General features: G+C 60.3%; 1 protein-coding gene across 3 annotated transcripts in view; it reads left to right on the top strand.

The window, feature by feature from the left end:
* The window catches only part of KAZN (kazrin, periplakin interacting protein), a 785,323-nt gene that overhangs the window by 637,460 nt on the left and 129,701 nt on the right, over positions 1–18,162 (top strand). Inside the window, exon 1 of one of the 3 annotated variants that reach the window (XM_041767724.1) lies at positions 2,939–3,216. The exons of the other annotated variants lie outside the window; for them this stretch is intronic. Coding sequence (XP_041623658.1) covers positions 3,063–3,216 — 154 coding nt within the window. The 5' untranslated portion in view covers positions 2,939–3,062. Of the gene's footprint in view, positions 1–2,938; positions 3,217–18,162 lie in introns of those variants that run through there. 3 annotated transcript variants of the gene reach the window in all.

Genomic DNA, 18,162 nt, shown 5'->3' with positions numbered 1-18,162 from the left:
TAGTAGCTATAAATAAATAAATAAATAAATAAATAAATAAATGAATTTCTGGTGACACTAGAGCCACGTTCCTGTATGACAGCAATCTACTGCTTCTTACGTGCCACAGTCCCCACCCCTCCCTAAAGACTCCCTGACACTGAATCCAAGTGGCAAGTGCTACACATTCATGCTTGTGCTGCTGTTTTCTTGTTACGGAATCAAGGGAAAATTGCGTGTCTCTACCAAAAGTGGAAAGATAGAGGAAGAGTTCCATGTACTTCAAGAAATATGGGAAAGTGCATGTTCCTTTGTGGGAGCACCTTCCTTTAAAAAAATATATTTTATTTATTCATGAGAGACACACAGAGGCAGAGATACAGGTAGAGGGAGAAGCAGGCTCCCTGCGGGGAGCCCAGGACCCAGGGATCATGCCCTGAGCCACCCAGGGGCCTCACGGAAGCACCTTCTTATCTGCTTATTATGCAAAGTGTGTCTAAGCCAAAGAATACAACCTAAAAGTCCCTAAGAAACAAACCACAGTGAGCCCAGTACAGCCCATAGCACTCATTCATGTCCTCATTTGGGTCCCTGAAGACATCTGGAACGGAGAGTCCTGTGCCAGGTGTCTCCAGAATGCAAGGGCATTCCCAGTTTTTCCCCCCAGGGTGGCTCGGAGCAATCTTTCTTTTGTTGTGTTTTGCCGATTATCCCAGAAAAGGCAAAAGAATCGAGGGATCCCCAGCATCTCCTCTCATGTGGTGTGAGGTCCGTTTCCTCCCCTTAGCGTGGTGTGGGTGTTTCACCCTCTGGGTAGTTTCCTTTCCTGGCTGGGAGCACCACCAGCATTTGGTGTTACTGGTCAGGTTTCTGCTGGGCATTTGGGGTTCCAGTTAACAGGGGTGGGGGGTCTGAGGCAGCCCTGTGGGCCTCTACAACTGGGTCAGTTTTTGCATTATAGGAAGGGTAAGGAAGACGTTTTTTGGGGGATGGCTGGCAAGGCCATGATGGATGGTGGCCGGACCACAGTGCCTGCTAAGAGGCAGGGCTCCTCGCCCACAGAGAGGAAAGTGACCTGTGAACAGTTTTAGACACTTGGGGCTGGGTGGAGGGAAGTAGTTCGCTTCCCCTGGTTGTTGGAGAGCCCTATGCCCGTGACCTAGAAATTCCCAGAGCTCCGGCCTGGGCCTGTGGGAACCGTAGGTTACGGAGCCAGGCCTGGGTGTGTGCTGCCTGGAAGGGGAGGCCGGGGACATCACCGAGGGGGTGTGAGTTCTCACCTGGCTATGTGGCCTCAGTTCCCCATGTCTCCACTGCGAGGAGTGGGGGTGGGGACCAGACCGGCTTCTTGGGGTTGCAGGGAGATAATTAGTCCCTCTAAAGAGCATCATAATCCCCAGATCAAAGGGGGCTGCGAGCTGCAAACTCATTTTACAGCGAGCACCGCCAGCCCCTGGAGCACCCACTGCAGCAGGCAGGTTGATGTGTGCGCAGGCAAGGTGCCACCTCCTGCCGGGCTTGGCCCCCCACCCACTCCGGGGTCCAGTCCTGGCTGTGGCAGAGGGACATTCAGAAGCATCTCTGAGCGTGCACGGGGTGGGACTTACTGATGCCTCATTTTATGGATGAGGAAATAGGCTCGGGAAGTGAGATGCAGACACAGGCCCCCCAGCAGATGACGGTGTCCTGGGGGGAGGTGGAGCACGTGGGTTCCCGCCCCCCTCCCCCCCACCCGCACAGTGAACGCGCTCAGCATCACGTCCCCTTAGAGGACGTCTGGTCGCACAGCGCAGATGAGCTTGGGAATGTCCCATTCTTTCTGCCCTCTCCTGGCCGCTTGTTGGGACTTCAGCGGTTCCGCAGCGCTGTCACGGGGAGGGGGCGGGGGTGTCAGAAGAGCCGAGACTATGCAAATCGGGGTGCCGGGCCGCCCCCCCCCCGCCCGACGCAGTCGCTCCGGGCTTTCGGGGACCTGGGAGCAGCCGGTTCCTTCCGACCTCTGCGCCACGGGCCGCCTTTCTGAGCCGCGGTCGGTCCAGAAGTGGTCGCGTCGGGGATGCGCCGGGCGTCCCGGAACCGGGCCACGGAGCGCTCGCCGGGGCCGCGGGGCGAGTCCGGGCGCCGCGGAGGGGCCGAGGGGCGGGGCCAGGGGCTGGGGGCGGGGCCGAGGGCGGGGCCGGGGCGGAGCCGTTGGGCGAGTCTGGGCACCGCCGAGAGGCCGGGGTCGGGGCCGTGGCGCGAGTCCGGGCGCCGCCGAGGGGCGGGGCCTGGGGCGGGGCCGGGGCGGGGCTGGGGCCGTGTGGCGAATCCGGGCGCCGCCGAGGGGGCGGGGCCGGGGGCGGGTCGGTGGGCGGGGCCGGGGCCCTGTGGCGAATCCGGGCGCCTCCGAGGGGCGGGGGCGGGGCCGGGGGCGGGGCCGGGGCGGGCCTGGGGCTGTGGGGCGAGTCCGGGCGCCGCCGAGGGGGCGGGGCCGGGGGCGGGGCCGGGGCCGGGGGGCGAATCCGGGCGCCGCCGAGGGGCGGGGGCGGGGCCGTGGCTGGGGCGGGGGCGGGGCCGTGGGGCGAGTCCGGGCGCCGCCGAGGGGGCGGGGCCGGGGCGGGGCGGGGCCGGGGGCGGGGCCGGGGCCGGGGGGCGAATCCGGGCGCCGCCGAGGGGCGGGGGCGGGGCCGTGGCTGGGGCGGGGGCGGGGCCGTGGGGCGAGTCCGGGCGCCGCCGAGGGGCGCGGCTGGGGCGGGGCCGGGGCCGGGGGGCGAATCCGGGCGCCTCCGGGGGCGGGGGCGGGGCCGTGGGGCGAGTCCGGGCGCCGCCGAGGGGCGCGGCCGGGGCGGGGCGGGAGCCGGGGGCGGGGCCGCGGCCGTCGCCAGCCCGGAAGGAGCGGGAGGCGGAGCCGCGGGAGTGCGAGTCGTTCCCACGTGAGCGGCCGGCGGCGGAGTCCTCGCGTGCGGCGGCCGCGGGCGGCGGGGCGGCGGGACGGGGAGCCTGGCCCGGCGCGCGGCGGCGCTGCGCTGCGCCCGGATGCGGCGTGGGCCCCGGCGGCCGTGAGCGCGGCGCCCCGCGGCAGCGGCCCCCCCCCCCCCGGCGGCATGCGGGCGGCCGACTCGGGCAGCTGGGAGCGCGTCCGGCAGCTCGCGGCGCACGGCGAGCCGGAGCCGTCCTGCGGGGCGGGGGCCGGGCCGGGGCGCCCCCCGGGGCCCGCAGCCTGCGAGGCGGGCGCGGATGGCGACGGCGGCCGGCCGGGTAGGTGCGCGCGGGGCGCGGAGGGCGGCGGGGCCGGGGCCGGGGAGGCGGGGGCCGGGCGCGCGGGGGCGCTCGGGGCCGGGATCGCGAGCGCGGGCGGCGAAGTTCGCGCCGCGCCCCGGGGTCGCGGGGGGGCGCGGGGTTCGGCTCCCGGGGCCCCCCGCCCGCGACGCCTGCCTGGGATCCCGCGGCCCGAGACCTCGCCGGGCGGGGGGCGGGGGGCGGGGCGGCCGCACCTGTAGCGCACCTGGCCGCGGCTGCCCCGGGGCGCAGTGATGGGGCCGCGCGCGCGGGACCCGTGCGGGAAGGCGCCCGGCGGTGGCGGTGGCGGTGGCGGCTCGGCGCGAGGGTCTGGGTGTCGCCGGCTCGTCTGCCGCAGGCCGCGGACCGCGTTTTAACGTTGAAAATGTTCGGAGCGGGACCACTTGTACATCCTGGGGAGGGGAGGGGGAGGGGGAGCTGAGCTGAGCTGCCCTCAGGACCCCCAGCATCCCCTCGACCCCAGGAGGAAAGTAGACGGAAGATGACCGGCCCCCAGGAAGCGTCTGTCATCGTCAGTTTGAAGTTTGAACACTTTTTTCCAGGAAAAATGGGAGACGGGGGTGGGGGGGGAGTCCAATGGGATCATTCATTAGATCCCGAGTACCTGTTACGTTGCAGTGATTTACGTGCGGTGCCTCCTTAAAATTTTATCACAGTTCTGGGAGGGAAGTCGTGTTATCTTCGTGAAGATAAGGATAGAAAATGCCAGAGTTTCAGCAGCTTGCCCAAGGTCCCTCAATTTCAGATTTTCTCCGTCAGTTGACGCGGGAATGCCTCTCCCAGACAGCAGGCTTAACCAGCTGGGAAACACCGGGCTTATTTACCTAATAATTATTTCTTTCCTATGAGAAAAAGCCAGCAGCAAGGCCCCCTAATTCCAGGCTGCCTGCATTGGTCTCCCAAGGAGACGGGATCCTGAGGATCACAGTCGTAGCCACGGGAGCTGGGACCACCGACCCGTTGGCTGTGATTAGCCGAGCTGCCGCCAATGTCCTGGAGCCACTGAAGTCTTGGGTCACCAAGTGTCTAGAAATGGGACACAGACCCCTTGGCCCTGGGGCTGGGCCTGCTGGAGACAGTCCTGCTTGCTCCCCGGCTGCACAGAGCAGTTAGAGCCCAAGACATCTTTGGTGTAAAACAGAGCAGGTGCGGAGAGCGAGCAAATAGGAGGGCCTGGCAGGTTGCTTGATGTTTGTGAGCCTCGGTTTACCCGTCCAAAGAGTGCTCGTAATGACTAATGTCCGCTAACACTCCGATCGTTCAAAAGCTGGTGTTTGCAGATCACCTCGTTGGTTCATCGTCGATGTTCAATAAAAGTTACCAGCCTCACTTATGGGGCACCTGTCCATGACCCTGTTGACCCAGTGTCCCATTAGGATGTGATGCTGTCTGTTCCATCTCCGCCCTCCTGACCTGTGTCACGATGAGATTTGTCTTGTCTGTAAAGTACCTCAGTGACCCAAGGCTGACTGTTGTGCCAGCGGGGGTTGTTATTATGTAAACATGTCGGAGATGGCTGGGTGGAGAGAGATGTGTTTACTTTGTGTCTACATAGACTCCCATTTGTGTATTCATAATAACAATATCCTAATGACATGGTGTAGCTGAGAAACGCCTGTCTCCAAGGTCTTGGGGGTGGCGGTTATTCCGATGGCCCTGGTGGGATCCCTTTAGGGCAGAGAACAGTGGAGATCTCATAATTTGCAGATGGCATCCCTGGCGTGAATCAGGATCAAGCCGGCAGCTAAACCAGAAAGTTTTGCATCCTCTGTTTCACCACCCACCCTTCATCCCCTGGTTCTTAAAGATCAGATGCAGCTTCTGAGAACTTTCACGGTGGCTGGGCACTGAGGTCGGCCTGTCATGGTCGTGGTTTCTCAAACCTTTGGCTGTTATCAGGGGTTTTCCTCTGGGAAGCCAATGAGAGCTCTTCAAGCTGAAATTATTGTTGAAATAAACATTTCAGCCAGGCTGTGAGGTGACTCGTCCCAGCATCTCAGCACATCGGCCCCCCAGCGGGGTGCGATGTTCAGTTGAAGGAGCTCAGCGGTGCCCTGTTGGATGGCAGAGTCTGGGGATTGGCGCTCTCAGAGGTGTGGGGAAGGGGGAAGCGAGAGGGGACGCTGGCTTGGCAGGATGGAAGCCTGGACACCTTGACATTGCTCATGGAGGGTATCCTGACATCCGCAGGGTGACAGGCTCTGTGCTGGTGACAGCTCTGGCCTCCAGGGTGGGGACCCTTCCGAGAGAGGTGGCCGTTCTCCGTGCACAGGCTAAGGACCAGAGCTGGAGATGCAGAAATGAGATGTGTTCAGTCTGCACCTGGTTCTGCCTCAAATCTCTGTGTGACCTTGAGATACTCAGGCGCTCCGTTTACTGGTGGCACCGTGGGAATAACTCCACCTGAGGGGAGGTCATCCAGAACCACCCCCCGCCCCCCCCCAGAGTAAACCAAGTGCTCCCTGAGAGTTCTTAGACTGCGATGTGACTTACTCCTTCCCTGGTGGTCTGTTCATTCAGTCACATTTCTTGAGCATCTACTCCTGCCAGGCCGTTGTGGCTGCCAGGGATGTGTAGTAGCAAAGGGGGCATCTGCAGCCCCTGTTTCCATGGAGCTTCTATCTGTGGGAGGAGATTTCTAGCAGGCAAGTACACACAGGATGTGTCAGGAGATGGCAAGTGCTATGCAGAAAAGTGAAGCCAAGTGAGGGGGGCACCTGGGTGGCTCCGTCTGCTGAGTGTCTGCCTTTGGCTCAGGTCATGACCCCAGGGTCCTGAGATCGAGCCCCACATCAGACTCCCTGCTCAGCGGGTGAGCCTGCTTCTCCCTCTCCACCCTGCTCCTGCTCTATCTCTGTCCCTTTATTAAATCTTAAAAAAAAAAAAAAAAAAAAAGGAAAGCCAAGCGAGAGATTAGCATGATGGCAGCGGGTGCTAGTGACTATTGGGGTAGCGGGGTCAGAGCGAATGACGTGAGCCGCCCGGGTGCTGAGTCCCTAAGGCTAGAGAGAGTGCTGCTGATCAGCTGAAGCCACCAAGTCATTGTTTAAAAGTTGTTGGTAAGTTAGAGACTGGGCACTCTGTCTGTCCCCGTCCTACCCAGGCTTGCAGGCCCAGTTCACGTGCCTCCTTAAGCTTTTCTCGTAACCCCAGCTTGTAACATCCCCAGGACCTCATGGAGCCTCTTCCAGCCTCCACCTTTTTCTTAGCTATTTAGGTTCTTATCTCCTCTAGCCCCTCCCCCCCCCAAACCGAGGCCACCAGGCCCTTGTGGGTCTATGTCCTGGTTCCTTGTGCTGAACTGTACCCTCCCGGGGGCCAGGCATGGTGCTCACCAAATGGGATGCTTTGTCTTAATCAGTCCTCCAGGGACCCCAGCGGGGAGGTGCCGTTGCCAGTCCCATCCACAGATGAAGGAGCTAGTCTCAGGAAAGTTTGGTAACTTGCCCAAGATCCCACAGCTGGTAGGTATCACAGCCAGGACTTGACTTTGTGGTCCCAGATTGTAGACCCCAAAGCACTGTGCAAAGCCCTCATACTGATCTCTAAAAACGCAGACTCACACGAAGTTTCAGGTCTGTTTTCTCTTTAAATTTTTATCTTTAAAAAAGAGGGGGCGGGGGTTGTCCTCTCCTTGACATTCCTTGTTTTAAGCAAGTCAAGCATTTGCTTATCTGTGTGCCTTCAGCAATTTCAGCAATTGGTTGGGCTCATGTTCTCCCTTCTATAAAGGGTTTCTGCTGGATTGAGACTGAGATTAAATCTCCCCGCTGGAACTGGGGACACTCTTAGAAAGCCAGCCATGAGGTGGGCCTCGTGTGGGCATCCTTGGCCACCTGCGTGGGTCGGAGACAGCTGGGGCTTGGCTGTCCTGGCCAACCGGGAGTGAAAGCCACTGCTCTTGAAAACAATTCCCACTGGCTTCCCTAGGGAGCTCTCCTGGGGCGCAGCACCCTCGTCCCATGTGACTGCTCAGAGACGGGTTGAACATTCCTCTGCCCGGGCAGCGAGTACGGGGCTCCAGCTTTGGAATCAAATGCACCCTGGTTCTGCTTACGAGCTTGTGTCCCCAAGCAAGTTATTTGACGCCCCAATCCTCAGTTTACCCACCTATAAAGGGGGATCGCATTACCCACTTCAGAGTTCTTGGACAGGAATGCGTCTGGTTAGGGCACTACCCGGGCCGTGAGAGGGAGGAGGGTTTCCATTTATCCATTTATCCAATCGATGGGGTGTACGTGTGTGTGTGTGTGTGTGTGTAAAATGTTTTAAGTTCTTTGAAGTAGGGATCCCTGGTGGCGCAGCGGTTTAGCGCCTGCCTATGGCCCAGGGCGCGATCCTGGAGACCCGGGATCGAATCCCACATCGGGCTCCCGGTGCATGGAGCCTGCTTCTCCCTGTGCCTGTGTCTCTGCCTCTCTCTCTGTGACTATCATACATAAATAAATAAAAATTAAAAAAAGAAAAGTTCTTTGAAGTATGGGGATTTGATGAGATTGGCTGATTCTGCAGGACCCGTAGCGTAATTGGCCTTCAGGATAATCAGGAAGTTTCCATAGTCGTCGTTACGCATGGTTTGTGTTCTTCCTAATACTCTAACTGGGTGAAGTGGAGGGTTCGCTAGGACCCTCCAGCCGCTCTGAGGGAAGAGTTCACTTCCCTGGTAATCATTTCAAGAGTCCCTTGAGTGCACGGTTCAAGGAAAACTGCAAACGTGAGCCTAGACCCGGCCCCTCTCCCCACACCACAGCCAGTTGACAGACGTGGAGTCAGTCATGGTGTTTACACGGCCCGCGGCCCCGGGTCATTGGGGCTGGCCGAGCAGCACTGTGGGGATGCCGTGTTGGCTGTGAGTCAGTCACTAAGGGCCATAAACACTCCAGAGGGCGGCAAGCCGTGTTTACAAGGTGCGGGTGTGCGTGTGCACACCCGCGTGTGTAGTTACTGTGGACTTACCCCCCGCGAATGCATTTCATGTCGAGTGTGTCGGGTGAGCGCCAGCCCAGGAGGGGGGAAGTCCGGCCTGACTCCTATCCCAAAGGACCACCCTTCTGTGCCCCTGGAGGCAGCCCCCGAGGAGGTGGGGACTCGGCGCTTTCTCTCCTGTGCTGCTTGGCCGCCTTCAGGGGAAGCCGTTGGAAGACTCTGGCCACTCCCCAGAGCCCCTGCCAAGTGGCATCAGCCACCAAGGTGCTGCCGCAGCCCCAGACTTAGAAGAAATGAACAGCCAGAGAGGTAGGACAGGTGCACGTCCGGCCCCGAGCTGGGGGGGGGGGGCAGTCTCAGGGGTGACGACCCACCCGCACGCACCCTCCGCCCGTGTGCCGGGCCTTGGAGACCGCTTCGGGGAGCGCCCAGCTCCCGGGGGCCCACCTGCAGGTGCCGACAGCCTCCTCCCTTGTCACCCCTGGACCTGGGGGTGGGCTCGGGCGCCCAGCTAGTTGGGGCTGTAACTCTATCACAGGCGCGGAGCGTGTGCGGGACCTTTTAATTGTGCAGAAGCCTCCGAAAGCCCTCCCTGGGGGCCTGGAGAGCCGTGGAAACAGCAGCTGCTAGTTCCTGTGCCTCCTGCCTGGACGGTGCGGCTCTGGCTCGGGCTCTGGCTCGCTGGCGCCCTGCGAACTCGAGCCCCGTGCTCCCAGGCAGGGAGGAACTGGCGCTTGGGGTGGGGAAGGTCCTTTCCATGCTGAAGCAGCGAAGCCCGAGAGCTGCCCACCACTGGGGCTTTGTTACCTGCCCTCCTGCTGGCTTCTCCTCCTGTGGGACAGCCGGCCCCTCCCCACCTTGAAGGTGACACGGTTGGGGCTTGAAGCAGTGACCCAGAGTGTCATAGGCAGTGGCTCCAGGATGCCCTGCCATCTGCCCCAGGACCTTTGCTTCTCCCTGTGGTTTCCATCATCAGCTGACAATTCCCTGAGGGCCGCCAGGGCAGCGGACAGCGGCGCTGGGGCTCATGGGACTCTCCCTGGTGGCATCTCTGACACTCCCACTTCCAGTCAGCCAGAGGCAGTTGGGAGGGAGGGCCTCCGGGGCCCGGAGCTGCTCTGTCAGCTCCAGGACACAACCCCGCCCGTGTGCCCCAGCCAGAATCCAAAGAGGCCCGACCCGGGCAGAGTCCTGGCATGGAGCTTGCAGCAGGAACAGCGTCCGTTCCCGGCCCGCACAGGGTGAGGGAACAGGCCCAGCCTGGGGAAGGGACCGAACTGCAAGATGTCACGTGGTTTCCGGGGCCAGATGCGGAGACTCCCAGATCCCCGCGGGATCCTGGCCTAGCGGGGAATTTCCCCTTAACCCCCTTCCCGGATTCCTCCTGACTGGGGAGCGGGGCTTGCAGCCTGGGGCCCGCCGTGCTCCGGGGTGCCTGCCAGGGTCCGATCCTCAGGCTCCCCCTTTCTTCTGCCTGGAGGTCCGGGGAGGGGCCCGGGACTCTGTATTTTTATCGAGTGCCCTGGGTGATTTTGATGCAGGGGTTCCATGGACCTGACTTTGAGAAGCTCTTTGCCCTCTGCCGTTCTGGCGTTGGGTTAATGTTAGAGCAAACGAGGAGGCCCCGTAGTCCGCTTTACCCCCTGCGTCCCGACCAGCATGCCCGGGCCTTTCCCTCAGCCACTGTCCTATCAACCCTGAGCACCTGGGGGGAGCCAGGCACTGGGCAGGGCGCGGAGCAGATGGTGGGGATGCTCGGGGGAGCACTCTTGGCCTGTGGTTGGTTCCTCCCAAGCCGGCTGCTGGGGCCTGCCCCGCCGGCCCAGGTCGCACAGCCTCCCTGCCCCCCACCTGGATCGTCGTACACACGGCCGCCGTGCTCCGTCGTGCTTCCCCGGATCTGAGTCCCGGGGGTCAGGGGACTCAAATGTAGATTCTGAGGCCGCCTCCAGGGTGGACTCAGTAGGTCCAGAGTGGAGTTCAGACCTTGCACTTTTTTTTTTTCAGTAAAATCTGCATAACGGAAAACTGACCATTTTAGCCATTTTTAGGTGTGCAGTCCAGTGGCATTACATGCATTCACGGCACGTGCAACCATCACCACCATCCGTCTCCAGCACGGTGGCACCGCCCCGTCCTGTGCCTGTACCTGCGGAGTAATGACTCCCCGCCCCAGCCCCTGGGGACCCGCCGTCCTGCTTTGTGTTTATGCGTTTGCCTAATGTGGGTACTTGATACAGTAGCCACAGGACCCTGCACTCCTCCCAGTCTCCCGACAGACTGTCCATCCCTGTCCCCACGCTAGGGGTCCGGGAGCCACTTGCGGAGATCCCCCGTCCCCGGGACTTTGGCTCCAGTGTTCTTTCGATGCCTTCCCTGAAACCATGACCACCTCACACGTGTTCTGGGAAGCCCTGGGGAAGAAATAAATTCAGTCACCTTTGCTCTGTGATTAAGTCCAGTACATTGTTCACGCCTCTGCCACCGTGATGCGTGAACCATACCTTTTTGTGTGTGGTTGGTTTCGTGCGGTGTCGCTTCCTTTGAAGGGGAATTGCTTGGGCTTTTACGAGTTTGTTTTCCACAGCATGTTTGTGATTATGAAGCTGACTGCTAAGGACTGCTCCTTGCCCTGGGGAATCTAGCACCAGCAGCCGACCAGAAGGAAGGAGAACCATCCTCTGGGGCTCTGGGGCAGACGAGGCTGCTGCCTCTGCCAAACTGGAGCCCCTCCTCCCCCCGGCAGGTACAGGGGGTCTTCAGGTGTGGGGTGGGAATGTCACTCTTGTGGCATCTTTTCTTTCTCTTGCACGCTGGGAAAGATAGGGGGAGGAACCCCTTCTTTCAGGTGCAATAGGATCTCTCCAGGCCAGAGCTGTTTGATAACTCTTTGCAAAGAGGGAAGCGTCCTAGGCCTATATGTCTGTCCCATAGGGTAGCCACTGGATTTGAAACGTAGCTGGTATGACTTAGGAACTGAATTTCACATTTTACCTCGTTGAAAAAGGCTCCATCCATGTAGCTAGTGGCTACAAGATGGTGGGTGGGTGGTGCAGGTGGCCCTGAGTTAGGGCAAGAGGTGTTCCTGTGGTCCTGGCACAGCTCACGAAACCTGAGAAATGCGTTTTCCCACCGTGCTGCTCTGAGGCCGCCCTGCTTGCTCCTCCCTCTGGCCCCTGGACCGCCTGCGTCCAGGGATCCCTCGGAGCTTATTGTGGTTTCTAAGCTCCTGGGCCCCCTCGCAGACCTGGACAGCCCAGAACCTGGGGATGGGCCCACCAATCTGCGTTGGAAATAAGTTCCCTCCAACGTGACTCTGACCCTCTCTGAAGGGTGGGGACCAGGCCTCCAGCGTCTTCCATCTTGACTCCCATGGGTCTTCCCAGCTCCCAGTGACCCATCAGCACCACGTGCCTTTGCCCCTTCCCCACCCCCTATCCCCCCGCATCCCCCACCATAACCACATGCTCCAGGCCAGGGGTCCTCGAGATAAGGTGCCAGGACCAGTGACATCAGCCTCACCCGACAACTTGTTAGTGATGCAAATTCTCAGCCCAGCCCAGAGCTGCAGAATCAGAAACTGCAGAAACTGTGGGCCTTACCCGGCCGCCTGGGGGGATACTGATGTGGATACGGGACTGCTCTAGGAGGCCCCTGCTACCTAAATCTCCCCCCAAGCCCCCATTCCGTCCTCCCTTCCCTCGCCTGCCCCATCACCTCCCACTGTACCGAGTCCCACTTTCTCACCGGCTGCCCAGAGCTGCCAAGACCTTTCTAAACCCAAGGACCACAGGGCGTGTGGCCACATGATGCATCTGCCTTTGGGGGTCCTGGCCCTCCCTGAGGGGTGGCCTTAATGGGGACATCCCAGGGGAGGCCAGCAGAGCAGCAGCGTGCCCGTCCCCCGGTGTCCCAGGTGGTGGCCCCTGCTCACCCTGGGCCAGAATCTCAGAAGAGCAGAGAGCCAGATGGGCCCATTTCCCAGGGGGTGCCTGGGACCCCTCTTGGGGACGGGGCTGTGAGCTCCTCCCAACCCTGTGTCCAGGGGCTCAGAGGAGGTGGGCACAGCTCACAGCTGTGCTCAGCAGACAGTGCAGGTGCGCTTCACCTCTTCCTGGGGTGCAGAGCAAGCAGAGGGGGTGGGGGCCGGAACGTTCTCCTGGCCACGCTGCCCACCCACTGTGGGTCCCCCCTTCCTCAGCACACACACGCCTATGCCTCCGTTTCCCTGTTTCATGAAATGCGATTCATGCACCCCCCGTAGTCTTGTCCCTCTGGGATGCTGGTGGGGGCAGCCCTGTGCCTCAGGTGACCAACTCATCCTGGGTTGCCAGAACTTTCCTGGTTTCAGTGCTGGAAGTCCCACACCATGACACCCCCACCACCACCAGGCCCCGGGCAAACCCGGACAGTCGGTACTCCCTCGGCACCCCAGCGGGTCCTGGGACACTCAGCCGTGCAGGCCACGCGCAGCTGTCGCTGCTGTATGGCGAGTGACCCCCGCACCCCAGCCCTGCACCCCCTGCAATAAGGCGTCACCTGCCTGACCTCTGACCTGTCTACCTTCGCTGGTCTCTCCCAGTTCATCCACTTCTCTGGACTGATGGTCGGGCTGGTCGGGCTGACCCACAACTCAGATTCCAACTGAGCACCTTTTTAAAATCACATCTGATTTTTTTTAATTTTTATTTTTTGCTTAATTACTCCCTGGATAAATGTCATCTGATGGATGGGGTACGTGGGGCTGACAGGTAGAGGGCCCCCTACCCCCTGGGTGCTTGCACTCCAGACAAGGGTTTTCCTGTCTAGCACCCTTAAACTGACCCAGAAGGATGGGCTCCCTCAGCCTCACCCCGGATCTGCCAAGGCTCATCCACTGGCAGGTGTGCAGTACCTGCTCCGGCCTGGGTTTCGTGCTGGGGACCACGGACGTCTTGACGACCTGCCTCTGGCTCCTGCTGAGGAGCTCAGCGTCTCCTCACTGTCCGCCGAGCCAGCCAGCTCACCACTCCCACCCGTCACCTTCTCCTTATTCTGTCCCCATCCCACACTGGCTCCAGCTGGCACCTTGTCCTGGGCCCCTGGCCCTTCCGCAAAGCCTTTCTCGTGGACGCCGCTGCCTCTGCTTAGCCCTTGCATTGCCACGGGCATTTGTCATCTGGAGCACAGCGTGGCTGTGACCAAGTCCTGCGTGAGCATTTCTTGAGTGTCACCCAGGCCTCTCCTCCAAACTGGGACCTTTGAGGGGGCAGGGACCCCCATATAGGGCGCCTACACATCTGTCTCCCGCCGTGTTCATCCGGAGCCCAGAACAGGGCTCCAGGAAATGCTCCGACTGGGAGCAAACACGCGGACGTGGACGTTTGAGCCGCAGGACCTTAGCAGAAATCCAGTCTGGCCCCACCTGGCAGGTGGGGTGGCACCAGGAGAACACCTAACGGCCCCACCAGCAATTGTCTGGGTTTTGAGGGGGTCAGTAAATATATCCCTCTTCTCTTCTGGAATTGGGAGGCGGCGGGAAGATCGAGGCAGGAAAAGGACAGGGCTAGAGTGTGACTTGGGTTGTGCCCCGTGGGCTCCTCGCCCTGTACCCCTGCCCCGGGCTTCGTTCTCACTCCGCCTGGGTCTGAGATGTGACATCATGGGTCCGTTTGTCTTCCCGGCTGCGCTGGTCCTCTGCGTCCCCGGGCCACTGTGTCTCCGTCAACAAGTCTTTCGGTTTGTGTTTCCGTCTCCAGAGTCGTCGAGCGCGGTAAAGGCCCCGCCGTTCCTTTCTTCGTTTGTCCTGCAAATATTTGTGGTGCCCCTGCCTGGATCAGAATCCTGCTTAAGGGTCACGGCTGTGATCGTACGTAAAACACAGGCCTGCCCCAGACACAGCCCGCCCGCTTGCTTGAAGTCAAGGGTATTTTCAGAGGACGAGACACTGAAAACACAGAAAGGGTTTTAAGTGTCACTGAAAATTTCCTAAAAGCCTCCCTGCTTCAGGGACATGGAGCCTGGGTGACCCCTGTTTTGGAACCGAACTTCTGCAGACCCTTTGGGGTTTTACCTCAGAGCCTGAGCTCGTGGCCGACAGCTTCCCCTGCTCGGGTTCAAGAAAGTAAGAATCCGTTGCATCGCTGAGGCTTTTCATCGCTTGCTTCTTTGTCCTCAAGCCTAGAGCAGAGTTCTGGTTAGCTGGGCACTTGAGCTAGAGGGCCCTGTCAGGAGAGGTTCGGCGGGCTTCTCCCCTCCCTCTGCTCCTCCCCCCTGCTCGTCCCCCCCCCACCCCCCGTTTCCCTCCAATGAATAAGTAAAATTTTGTAAAAAGAGAGCAGAGGTTTGGCTGTGTGTTTGAGCAGTTGCTGGGGTGTTTGGAATGACCCAGAGCACCGCTTCCCTGTCTTCAGCCTCAGGGACCTCCCCAAACCCATGCATCCCTGTGTGACTGTCCCTCCAAGGTGACTGGGCCTCTGTCTGCGGCCAACCCCGACGACCTCTGGGGCAGAGCCCTGCCCTCCTGTCCCGAACGAGCTCTGCCTTCCTGCTTCCCCGACCTCTTCCCTGGGTCCTTTTCGGAGACTTGCTGTTTGCCAGGTCGATGACCCAGTGTCCTGAGCAGCTGGGTGCTTAGAGGGCCTCCTGCTTCTCCTCCATCCCCCACGTCCCTGTGAGGTCTGACGTCACCTGGGAACACTCAGGTGAGAACCATGCAGGGGAACCTGCTCCAGGGACGACTCCTTGGCAGGATGGCCTACATTAAACAGCCCGAATAAATTAGGTCCATGAATCACCCCCATTTTACAGATGACGTAACTGAGGCACCGGGAAGTGGAGAAACCTGGCCCAGGCCTTGGAGCCAGGAAGCAGAGAGAAAAATAATATTCAACCCAGGGTCCAGCTGGAGCCCCACCTGGAGCCCGCAGTCGCCGTTTGCCCTCCTGTCCCCGCTGCTGTGTACTCTGCAGGGTCCCCTGTACCCGTCCTCAGCTGTGCATGGCACTGTCTGAAGTGAGCAGTGACACAGGGGCTTGATCCCTTCAAAGGCTGGGCCCCAGCCCTGGTAGGGCGCTCCCCGCGGGTGCCTCCCTCGGCCGGGCCGGGCGCTTAGGAAGTGGGAGGGTCGTGGGGCAGCTCAGCAAACTCCAGCCAGAGGCTCAGGTGTGGGTGAGCCCTGTACAGGCCTCCCTGACAGTGGTCGCCTCTCGGGGCTGTGGGTCTCGCTGCTCTTGGCTGTAACACGTTAAGGATAACAGGTCGTGTTTCCCGTTGCCCCTGATGAGGCAGGGAGGCGTGATCGCCATCATTCAGACTGGCACCTGAGGCTCAGAGGAAACCATTAAGGAAAAAATCAACTTTGTGTTGCTTGCACTTCTTACTGTCCTACCACTTGCACAGAGAGCCATGTAGCTGCAAACCTTTTGAGTTGCAAATAATAGAAACACAACTGAAGCCAATTCCTGCAAAGGGAAATCGGTAGCTCCACGTAACAGATAGTTGGAGGTAAGCTAGCTTCAGGCATAGCTGCATCCAGGTGCTCACATGCTATCACCTCGCAGCTCTCCACTCATCTGTTTGGCCTTTATCCTTTCTGGTGGTAAAAAAGGACCCCTAACAAGTCGAAGCCACACTAACCTTTCTGGGGTTCCAGTGTAGAAAGTCTTTCACTCCCAATATTTCCAGAAATCCCAGGACTGATTATCATTGGCTGAGCTTCAACCATGTGACAGCTCCGAACCAATCACCTGGTCCAGTAGCACAGAATGCACTGACTGGCCAGGCCCGGGTCTGCGCCCTGCCCTGGAGTCAGTTGGGGTGGGGGTTGGGAGCCCCCCGTGAAGCCCACAAGCTGAGAGTGGGGTGTCAGCCAACGGAGGAGGGCGGCCTGGGAATGGAAACCCAGTGGCGGGTGCCGGTCTGGCCCCTGCAGAGTGTGAGCTGATTCCTTCAGCAGGTGAGTGTCTGTGCCCGTCGCTAGGTGCCATGACGGTGAAAGGAAGAGCCTTGGATGCGGATCCTGTCAGTTAAGGATTTTGCGGGTTTTCTTGAGCAGCTGCTATGGGCCAGGCCGCTGTTCTACACCCTGCGGAGGAGCTCAGGCTTCTCTTCTATTTATCATTCGTTCTCCCTCCCTCTGTCTAAGGGCCAGCTCTCAGCTTCCTTCTCCGTCTCCCAGTCATACGTAATCATGGCCCCTCCTTTTTCTCTCTTCCCTCCCTCTCTGTGTACCTCTTTTGTCACACCTGCCCCAGGTGGGCTTTGAGAAGGATCTGCTGGCCCCCTGCGCCTGGGCCTGGACGGGGGTTGGTGTGAGCACGCTCCCGCCCCTGCCCCTGTGGGCGTGCTCCATGCTCCCGGGGGGGCCTGCATGAGTGCATGATGTGTGATGTCCCCATTGCCAGCCTCTTGCCCCTTCCCTGGGGTTGCTGAACACACTGAGGTCAGTGGCAGCAGCTGGTCCCGGGCACTCCAGATGGCATCTGGTTCTCTCACCCTCTCCATCGGGGGTCAGGCTCTCCAGGCTGCACGTGAAGCTTGGCCATGTCCCTGGAAAGCACTGATTGATCCCCCCCCCGCCCCCGCCCAGAGATGACCTGAATCCACACCCCACAGACAGATGCCAGCTTCTCACAGCAGGGCGGGGAGTGGGCAGCCCGGAAGCTCAGGATTTAGAGGGAAGGGTGGTTGGCTTGCCTCTGTGACTGGCGTTGCTCAGGCTGGAGCGTGAGGTCCCCCACTGACACAAGGACTGGACCCGGGGCTCCGCGTGTGGGGACACGGGAGGCGTGTGCCAAGTGCTTGGGGCCCCGAGGCCACACTTCCAACCGTGGGGACCTAGAGCAAGCTCCTTAAGCCCTGTGAGCCTCGGTTTCTTCATCCGTGAATCGGGGATGTAGAGGTTTCGTGGCGGTTAAACGAGATGGTTTATGCAGGTGTTCGGCATGGCCTCGGCCCAGAGTAGGTGCTCGTGACTATCCTTTGTGTGAGTTTGATACCAAAATGGGTGCTGGAGAGATGAGGCTCCCCGGCCAGACGCCCCACATCACCCAAGTTCAGCGTCAGTGATCAGTGGGAGACACAGGGTGAGGTCCTGGCTGGGGAGAATTTTCGGAGGTAGCATCTGCCGGGGGGACACGTGTCTGGCAGCAGCTTGTCAGAGACTGACGAACTGTGGGAAGCCCCCATCGGGGGCTCTTGAAGAAGCTGCTTTATTTTTCGGAGCCTCAGCTTCCTCATCCTGTAATGGAAATGAGGAGCCCACCCTGCACAGCCTGACGGACAGTAGGTCCCTACTAAGTAAAGCCACTGCCATATAATAAACCATCTCAAATGGGTTGCAAATAAAATGTTGATTGAGCATGGACTTGGCATTGGCGGTATCGGAAGCGTCTTCCCGCGGGGTCGGGTGGGGGTAGGTTAGTGTGCGCCCCCTGGGCACTCTGCTGCCTGGTGGGACTCGGAGAGTCTTGGCTGTGACTGAGCTTTGAGCCTTGTTGTCCGTGGCACGTGGTCGGATCAGGGCGCTGTGCTGAGCGGTGATGACGGGAGGTACGTGCAGGGCACAGGCCGGGCGTGAACCCCATAGTCCGAGGGAATGTGAGTTGGCCGTGGGGAGGTGCTCTGGGGCTTGATCCCCTTCGCAGCCTCAGGAACGGCAGGTTGCAGTGACAGTCACTGAGCCTTCGCCCAGCCCTGCATCCCGCGGGAGGGCCCTGCACCTGCTGCAGCGTGTCCCACCAGCGATGCTCTGGTGCTTCAGGTGAGGGAAGGTGCTCCGCTCAAAGCACTGCAGCTTGTTGGACGGACGCCGCAGGCAACCTCGAGAAGCCCAAGGCTGGCCACATGGGGTCCGGCCACGAACCCTGGGAGCCTGGGGCAGTGCCGTCTCTCCCCAGCACGCCCCCCTACCCTTTCCACCCCAGAACCCTCCGCAGCTGCCTTCTCGGCCTTGCTGCTCTGCCCCTTGGCCGGGTTCTTACAGTCCCGTCAGTGCCT

The sequence above is a fragment of the Vulpes lagopus genome, chromosome 8 (assembly GCF_018345385.1).
Source record: "Vulpes lagopus strain Blue_001 chromosome 8, ASM1834538v1, whole genome shotgun sequence".
In the NCBI taxonomy this organism is placed as follows: Eukaryota; Metazoa; Chordata; class Mammalia; order Carnivora; family Canidae; genus Vulpes; species Vulpes lagopus.
Note: the sequence above shows the minus strand (reverse complement) of the source record. Positions and strands in the feature narration are given on the sequence as shown.